The 9,411-nt window shown below is 34.9% G+C and overlaps 1 protein-coding gene across 2 annotated transcripts; it reads left to right on the top strand.

The window, feature by feature from the left end:
- The first annotated feature begins 1,747 nt into the window (after positions 1-1,747).
- LOC113322953 (DNA primase small subunit-like) lies at positions 1,748-8,923 on the top strand. 2 transcript variants are annotated; one of them, XM_026571159.1, is made up of 17 exons: positions 1,748-1,886; positions 2,114-2,243; positions 2,378-2,428; positions 2,540-2,715; positions 3,036-3,107; positions 3,190-3,301; positions 4,183-4,267; positions 4,353-4,404; positions 4,494-4,555; positions 4,637-4,752; positions 4,871-4,995; positions 5,100-5,162; positions 5,243-5,300; positions 6,117-6,190; positions 7,356-7,398; positions 7,753-7,829; positions 8,599-8,923. In XM_026571159.1, the coding sequence occupies exons 2-17, from the start codon at positions 2,117-2,119 to the stop codon at positions 8,659-8,661; spliced, it is 1,356 nt and encodes a 451-aa protein (XP_026426944.1). In that variant the 5' UTR covers positions 1,748-1,886; positions 2,114-2,116; the 3' UTR covers positions 8,662-8,923. The 2 variants fall into 2 exon arrangements, with proteins under 2 accessions (XP_026426944.1, XP_026426943.1); XM_026571158.1 differs by having other exon boundaries at positions 7,356-7,410.
- Positions 8,924-9,411: the final 488 nt, after the last annotated feature.

Here is a 9,411-nt window from a genome sequence, read left to right as displayed (position 1 = left end):
ACTTTTATGAAATAGAAGGAAAATAAGTCTTACGATAGGATGCGAATATCTTATTAGAAAAATATGTTTTTCAGGTCATTAAGAAACCCAATTCGGTTTTTATTTCAAATTTGAACAGGCACATCTCCTCCATAAGCCATCATCATTGCCTCTTGAAGGAGTTTGTTGGAGATGAAGACGCATCTCCAATAGACATCAATTTCCATATGTATAGTAAAGTTGTTTTCTTTTTCAAACACATCAAAACTCTCTGATTTTCTTCTTCTCAATAAATAACATCATAAACTTAATATTGTTTATCCGTGGTTGGATCAAGGGGGTACAAACCTTGAATCCAATAATGTTGTTACGAGGCTTCATTATATCCAGAAAGTATTAATTCACATGCCCTTTGTAATCGCCAATTTGATTGCAATGTCAAAATAATTGTTTAAAAGAATCTTTTTGATCCTTGATGTCAAAATTACAACTTCTCTAATTATCTTCATCCTCTATTTTAGAGCAATTTTACAACAAAAATGCCAACTCGGCTAGCGATGGAGCCATAGGGAGACAAATGGGTCTATAGATCCCATTAGTTTTTAAGTTCTAGTGTTAATATGTTTAATTTTCTTGTAACTTTAGTCATTGGTGAGGGAAAATTAGGTAGAAAGAAATTGAAAATATATGTTTAATTGATTTGGACACAGGATTGGTAAACTTCCCTCCGTCACTGTTAGAAAGTTTGGATACAAATTTGTTTATGAGTTCTGTTTCTCCAGAAGTTGATGTCAAAAGCAAAACTATTTTGCTTCACAAGAAGTTAACTTCTCAATTTCTAAAAGTCGTTTTAAAATTTAACAGCCAACTCGATTTCTGACTTTTCGACTTTTAGAAGCCGAAAAGCTATTTCTAATGTGCTATCCAAACAGGCTATGAGTTACTGGGCTCTATCAACTAATATATTCTCCAACACCGTCCAAGTCCAAGCTAAATGAACTGCTCATGAAATTCCTACTCTCTGGAATGCAGCAAATCATTTAGGCCGTGTTTGGCACCTTTGACAACATAAAACTTAACTGAGTTAGAGTTTCATCTTACTTACTTAGGATTATTATAAAACAATTTAGCAAAGATATTGTTTGTTTTTCCATCAGATCCCTTTGGGTGTATATTATATTTTGTTTGTTCAAGAATTAATTTTACTATTAAACAGTTCATTTACCCATTATTAATTTTATTATAAAATAAGTTTTTAAAGAAAATGTAGTAAAATTAAATAATAAACGTGAAAATGGGTTAAGTGATTTTTTAAAGGATAATTACCTATTTTAAAGGCAAAATAACTATTTCAGGTTAGGATATCGGTATCATAAATATTTGGAGGAATAAAACCTTGCTTTTTTAGTCTACGAAAACCAAGGAAGGTTATGTTATCCCTATCCAAACTTAAAATATAAACAAGACAAACACGTTTCGACGGTTATTCTAGGAATAACCCAACCTAGCTTTTTTCTTTTTTTTTTTTCTTTTAATACCAAAAAAATAAATAATTATACAACTATAATATTAAAAAATCTACCGACGGAAGTCAAATGAGAAATCTTTCAATAAAAACTTGGGACCAGACAATCTCAATTTGTATTAGTCAAGTTATTTTCCAGGACTATGTGGGTACGACATACCCACGTCAAATTGTAACCTAATCTTTAATGAATGCATGCTTCAAAAAAAGAATAAAAAAAAATAAAAAAAATAAATCTACCGACTCTTATAAGTTTCCCGCCGAATTTTGGGTCCGTATATATCTTTCCCGCCATTATCTCTCTAAGAACACCATAAAATTTAACGAGGCACAAACGCACAACAAGATCAGCTAATAAGTCGTAACCATCACTGTTAAACTGGTGAGTTTCTCTCCATTTTTATTTTTGTCTCTACGATTTGTTTCTGGAAAATGTTTATATCATTTCTTTAAAGAAATTTATTACTTTAAAATTCCATTCAATTATGTTAGGGTTTTCTTTTAATTCGAATTTCTTAAATTTCGATTGTATGTAAATTTGTGAAAAAAGAAGGGTTTGGGTTAGTTTGGAATCGTTCTTTACTGATTTAGGGTTATCTTGAACTCCAGAAAATGACGAAAGAAGAAATTGATAATGATAGAGATGATATGATGATTGACGAAAGGGAACAACAAGGATTTCCGCTAATGCAGTGCGTCCAAGAAGAATTTGATCCCGAGCAGCTGAAATTTTATTATGGTAATTCTTTTTCTGTAAAGCCTTTCTTTCTAATTAGGTCTCTTGTTAGTTTAGGGTTTGTCTCATATTTGTGTTTTTTTCTTCCCTTGACCCCTTATTGACAATATTTACTTTCTTGTCATTTGTTGTTACAGGGAGGCTTTTTCCTTATGCTGATATCTATAAATGGATGTCTTACGGGAATGGTATTGGAAATCTTGATAGACTACTTGTGGCATTTTAATATACTCCTATTCAAGTGCTTCTTCATTTTAATTTGGTTTTTGTTTTTGTTTTTAATGTATTTATGGGTTTAGATCGGAAGCATCCAGCTTGTGACTTATCTTACTTTGGACGAAGAGAATTCTCATTCATCTTGGGAAACGACGTATATTTGCGTTATCAATCGTTCAACAGTGCTGCTCAGATGGAAAACTCCATCAAAAGCAAGTGCCCATTTAAAATTGATATCGGTGCTGTATACAGTGTAGACGTATGGTTTCATTTCCTTCTCATAAATTTTAACATGTAAAGCGAGTACTTTGAACTTCACTTATAACTGGCAAACATAATGCCCAAAGCTTGGTCTGGAGAAATGTACCTAGTGACTATAGGGCCTCTTTATATGTATGCAGCTGTGAGCTGTCTGGTTGTAGGCTTATTAGTCTTCTTTGTGGACTAGTTTCTATTAGAGAAACAGAATTCCTTCCAACACTGAAAATAAAAACTGTTTGTGTTTTATTTTTTGAGCAATTAACTTGTGAAAGTATCTTGGAAGATTGTTGTTGCCTTTAACTTAAAATTTTTCTACAGCCTGCTAAGCGTAATGCGTATGCTGGCGAGAACGCATTCACTCCGGTGGAGAAGGAGTTAGTTTTTGATATTGTAAGCTGCTGAGCTTCTTTGTTTCTAAATAGACACTATTTAGATTCACTGCCTTGAATGTTTAAACTGCATTTCATCGCAGGATATGTCAGATTATGACGATGTTCGATATTGCTGCTCGGGTGCTAATATTTGCCAAAAGTGCTGGCCATTAATGACAATTGCTATTAAAGTGATTGATTCTGCACTCAGAGGTAGGAGTTGCTGCACAGTGCTTTGCTAACTTAATTATTTACTATATTTAAGATCCTAGAAGAGCAGCCCCATGCTCAGTGTTGTTGCATGAACAGGAGACTTGAACTCGTGGGTTTAAAGTCCCTATCTTACGGGTCCTATTTCTTGAGTACCCTAATTGAGAAAGTCATCTAATTGGATGGGCACAACCATCCAGTCTAATCATTTTTTTGGCAGCTGTATGTTTCTCATACAAGTGGAACTTTCCAGCTGATAAGCATTTTAAGCTAATTGAAACTTTCTACTTCATGTGCTGCCTTAGTGTATAGTTTTTCTTTTACTCTGGGAAATGGGAAAACTTACTTCTTCTTTTCCTTTCTGTAAGTTTGCCATTGGAGATACACAACACTTTCTTTAGCACATTGTGGTACACGTAGGATAAAATGAATACCTGTCTGTTACTTGGATCCTTTGAAAGGTTTTGTTGTGCTACCTAATCAGTGTTAGCTATTCCATTTAATCGGCAATATGTTTTGTGGATAGAAGTTATCCTACTACCAGTTCTGAAGTTAATGCTGTCTGGCCCCCTATATGATTTTGTTATTGTGGTATCGCTACTGATGCATGTGTATTCACTAAACTCTGTGCATGCATCATATTACATGTAAGTATCAAGCTACTAAAGTTAAGGTTCTTCAAGTCTGTGATTTCTGGCCATTGTGTCCGTGTATAACGCAGAATCCCTTGATCATAATTTGAAACCTAATTTAGTCATTGAGTAACTGAATAGGATCACTTATTTTTCTTCCTCTAATCTCATATGTCATACTTCTTCGTTGAATTATATGTAAAGTGAAATGAACACCTTATACTCTTTTTTTTACTTACATCTGTGTTTCAGAGGATTTTGGCTTTACTCACATTCTTTGGGTATATAGTGGTCGGCGTGGTGTTCATTGTTGGGTTTGCGACGCACGGGCAAGAAGGTGGTGTAAATTTAATTTAAGTATTGAATAGTATACAAACTTCGCCTTTATTCAAAAGGTTTATATATACTATTCATCCCTGCAGGTTAAACAACGCACAGAGAGCAGCTATTGCAGACTATTTTCACGTATATAAGGTGGTATAGGGCTAAATTATTGTATGCAAAAATCTCTCTTAGAATCTGATCAATCTCATGGGATCTTCCTAACTTAATCTTTCATTCAGGGAAACGAAAATAGCCGTAAGAAAGTTTTCTTAGGAGGACCCGCTCTACATCCTTCTTTGGTGTAAGTACAGGTTTTCTTTTGGATATTTTCCAATCTCTCAATTCCTTTTCAAGTTTTACCAAGTAGTTCCATATTCTGCAGAAGGTCATATCAACAAGTACTGAGACCCTTCTTTGAAGAGGATTTGCTTTGTGGACAGAGTCTACTTGAAACAGAGGAGAAATTTGAGAAGATTCTTGAAATGATTCCTGATGAATGTATTGAACTAAACTATCTCTTAGCTACACCTGTTGGTCTTTTCCAAGTCTTTTTTAATCGGATCTTCTTAAGCTGCAAATCTTAGACGCTTGTATAACAATTTTGATATCCTTGCAGCTATTACAGCTAAGCTTCGAGGTGAATGGCTGGGAAACCATCATCGGTCCTCAAACTCCAAAGAAGATATCAATCGTGTCCGGTGGGAGAAATTAAAAAGTCATCTGCAGTCAGGCAAGCAGAAGGTACCGACCCGTAAATAAAAAGGTGTTTCTACTTAAAATGGTTTTCATTTTATGATGCACTTACAATCACATTTTCTTGATCATTTGTCGTGTTAAATGTGCAGTGGCTTCGTAGGTGTATCGAAGAAATAATTTTCTCTTATACCTACCCAAGGCTTGACATGGGGGTGCGGAACTTTACATTTTCCTTCTATTTATAGACCTATTCTCATTCTGTTCGTGACTTTTAATTTGGTTTCATCTCCAGGTTACAAAACTTACAAATCATTTGCTGAAGGCACCATTCTGCGTGCACCCCAAAACAGGTTAGATAAAGTATCATGAACTGTAGATTAGTTCTAAGGGGTTTACTGAAAAACCTTTTGAGTTGAATCAGCTTGTCCTTCTTAAGGCTAAACTTTCACAATAGCCGGTTGGGAACGTTAATATTATTTGTTACCATAACTAAGTTCCATAGCCTTTAAGAAAAGGGCCATCAGAAAATAGGGCACTAGGCTGTGCTCCAGTAAAAAAACAAGAAAGAGATGGTGGCAAAGATTATTGTCTAAGTAGGACTAGAGATGACTACACTTGGTCAAAGCGTGTGAAAATTTAGCATCCAGTGATTTTAAGGTGCTACTGCTACTCAATAATTTTATTGGTACAGCTTAGGTGGTCTAATCTCTGCCTCAAGTGATCTATTTGCTAAGCCTCCTTACCCTCTTCCCAGATGGCAACTGGCATGTCCTACTGCAGTATCTATCCACAGCTCAAACAAACAGATAGGTTTTTGTTCCCCATGTATTCAAAACAAAAGCATCGGCATATTATTTTTTTTTAAAGAAAAATAACGTAGAATTTGTGGGTGATATGAAGAAGTTGAGAAAGGAATGCTCACTAGCTAATGTAGGTTAATAGTCAATACTTCTTGAAATTATTTACATTTCTACTACTCCTTACTTTAGTGAGGCAAAAGAAGCTAGTAATAGGTCATCTGGTGTATCATTGGGACCAGGCAAAAGAGTGGATATATATGGTGAAATAATTGTCTTCCTCTTATATGCTTTTACTAGACTATAGCATTTTTCTCATTATTCTATATGGTTCAAATTTATCAATAGTAAAATCTTGCTGTTTAACAGGACGTGTATGTGTTCCAATTGATCCTAAACATTGCGAGGAATTCGATCCTATGGCAGTACCCACACTTTCTTCGGTAAGCACGGAAGTATTTATTTTTACAATTTAGTGCTTAGGATATCCAAGTAATTAAGGTTGTAATGCTTGCTGCATACATCTGTGCTACACCATAGAAAAATGTGTATGTTGACAATGAAATAGAATCGCTAAGCTGTGAAAGTATGTGAACCAGAGCACACAACCAGAATGAACCTAAATCATTGGTTCATACTTAAGCCTAAATAGCACAAATCACTAGTACTGTCCCGGCATACGTCTTTTTATGCCTAACTCGTAAAAGCTTGAGTGAGCTTTGGTGATTTTGGGAGCACCATTAGAACTCATCGATAAAATGAATGTTAGAGTTGCATCTGGAGTATGTTTTCTTATTTCTCTCTAGATACCAAACTCATCGATATTCTCTCATTGCATGTACATGTTTGCTGTCTGAGTGCTTTTACAAACCTGGCTCTCATTGAAATAATGTTTTTGGTGTAAAGGATAGGTGAAAGCATAATTTTGACGTTGGAAAAAAAATGAAAAGTATACTATATTTATCCGAGAACAATTCTCTTAGTGGTCATTTAGCATGAAAAATGTTACCAAGTGACTCTGTTTAGATCTTCAGTCACCTGAAAAGGTCATTTTACTGACTAAAAGCTGTTTGTGCTCATATTAAACCACACAGAGAGCATATAGAACATACAAGAAAGAAAAAATCGTTCACAATTTCTTTTGTTAAGACTACAAGTGTAGTTTCTGAACCCCACTTAAAGTTCTCTCAAAGTGATACAGGCAAACTGAAAACCATATAATCACCCAAAATCTGTGTCAGTGTGACAGTGATAGAGGACTTTTGGTATGTGTGTTTACGTGGACACAATGAGTTAGAAAAATATGAAATGTGGACAGTGACACCTATGTGCATAGTTTTGGGTTATTGTTTGCTCAAGTAGACTAGAAACTCATGCACCGTATTAAATTATATTAAACTTTTTCATATACATGCACAAGTAAACACAATAAGCACATCTAATAATGGGTAGTGTCCTAAACAGTCTCTGTTAGCTACACAGACAAAACCAGAAAGTGCGGTGTCCTTGTTACATGGATTAGATTCAACTATTGACTTCTCTTCTTGTGGTAATGATTGTTGTGTTAATAAAGTAAAATTTCCTAACCTTGGTTTTTGCTACCTGCAGCTTAAAAAAGAACTGGACACCCCGGATCTTGAAAATGGAGAAGGCAAGAAATTTGGTAACCATTCTATTATTACTCTGTTGTATGCAATAACAGGAGCCTGCATTGAACTAGAATAAGCTTATTACTTATTAGCTATCTCCATTTTTAAGGTCATTAAGATGATATTTTTGTTAATTACATCTTCTTAAAGATATGAATGGTGAGTGATAGTGTCATTTGGGATTCATTTTTTATTCTTTTGTTAGTATACCGGAATGGCACTTTGATTTTCGTTTCTGCCTATTCCTAACAGTTCAAACAGTAACTCATTATGTTAATTGCTAATCTCATTTAGATGTTTGCTATTGGTGGGAATGGTAATAATCTGTTGATTGGTTTTGCTGTTGGCAATTGCAGAATCTGGCAGAACCTCACTGGATAAATCACTCACAGTTTTCAGATTATTCCTGGATCCGTTATTGAAATCTTGCAAGGTCTTTCTTTTAATTATGTTATCTTTATCTTCATGACCAGTCTTATTTATTGGGAAACTAGAGCTGTGGTAAACTAAACTGTATGGTTGTCATTTAATCTCTGAAAGGCCCGTGTTAGCTCAATACATACTCCATGGTACTAGATAGCCAAATCGAAACAGTATGGTGGAACATTCAGATGGATGAAAGTATTGATGGAAACATCATATATGTTTATTTAGGACCATATGCCTTGGTCAGAGTCATTCCATCAAGTAGTTTATTTTCAGTGAGAGCTATCTGATAGTAGGAGATTAGAATGTAAGGTCAGTCGTCGACCAACATTTGGTGACTTGGTATTTTCTAAGACGGAGTATGGTATCTTCAGGGATAATGTGTTATCAATAGTATCACAGGGGAACACATCATGATCATAGAGTTGCAACCATGATCAGGGTCATATTGTAGCTTACTGCTTTGGACTGAATTCGACTTGTTTTTAAAGTGAGTGAAAGCTGGTTGCATGTCTTGTAGTTGGGAGAGTTGGGGTAAACTCTCCTCACAAATAATGAGTTAATTTTTAAGTTAGCACTGAAGGTGGGTGGGTTTGGTCATAAGTGAACATATTTGCATTTGGAGGATTACATGGCCGTTCTCCAATTAGTTAATACTATTAATTGCTCAATGGCAATTAAAAAAAATTTTGTGAGCTGCATGTCTGTTTAGGTGCTTTCATTGCTTTAGTTACTTTATGCATCTCACTTTCTTAATGGTGGATTTGTTGCTGCAGGAAGAGATGGAAATATCCTACAACGCAAAACTTCAACAATCAAAGAGCTCTTTAACCTGGTAGTGTTTCCAAGAGGATATCAACAAAGCCGGAGTAGACCACCTAGGCCGTTTGCCTGCAGCCTCAAATGTTGGGGTCAAATTTTAAATTCTTCTTAAATATATCCCAGTTGCTGTGCCTTTTTCTTCTTTTTTTCTTCTTTAGGCTTGGGCTTTGGGCAGTATACAAATACATGTCAAAATTAGAAATCTATTTTAGTTTTGAGACTCAAAGATGATAAAATCTAGTCATCAAAAGTAATCTTAAAAACCCCTTTTCTTATTAATTTTATTGATGGATAGAATGTCCTTGATTAATTAGTGTTAACTAAACGTCTAGATTTGAATCAAATTTTGACTCGATACAAGTCAGATATCAGACCATTTGTTTTTTCACTACCTGACTCACACCAAATCGCCAGCTTGAGCCTGTTTTAGTTATACAACAAAATGCTCCTGATTCATGGGACAAGCCATTGATTCACGTATTTTTGGATAAGATGAGTCTGATCTATTTGAAAAACAAACATATTGACCCAATGTCATTGTAATACAGTGTTAAAATTGCTGGTACTGGCAAGTTTCGAACTCAAGTCACTGATATATTTTTCCTAAAAATATAACTTGGATCCTAACCATACAGAGTATGTACGATTGGCAGTTTTAAGTTTTCCTAATCTTAAATATCATTTACGGTTAAGAAGCGGAGCGTAACTAGAGTTGGAAACTCTGAACCGAAAAAAATCCAGAGTCGCCTATGGTTAGGAAAAATATG

Source organism: Papaver somniferum, chromosome 11 (assembly GCF_003573695.1).
Source record: "Papaver somniferum cultivar HN1 chromosome 11, ASM357369v1, whole genome shotgun sequence".
Lineage (NCBI taxonomy): Eukaryota > Viridiplantae > Streptophyta > Magnoliopsida > Ranunculales > Papaveraceae > Papaver > Papaver somniferum.
Note: the sequence above shows the minus strand (reverse complement) of the source record. Positions and strands in the feature narration are given on the sequence as shown.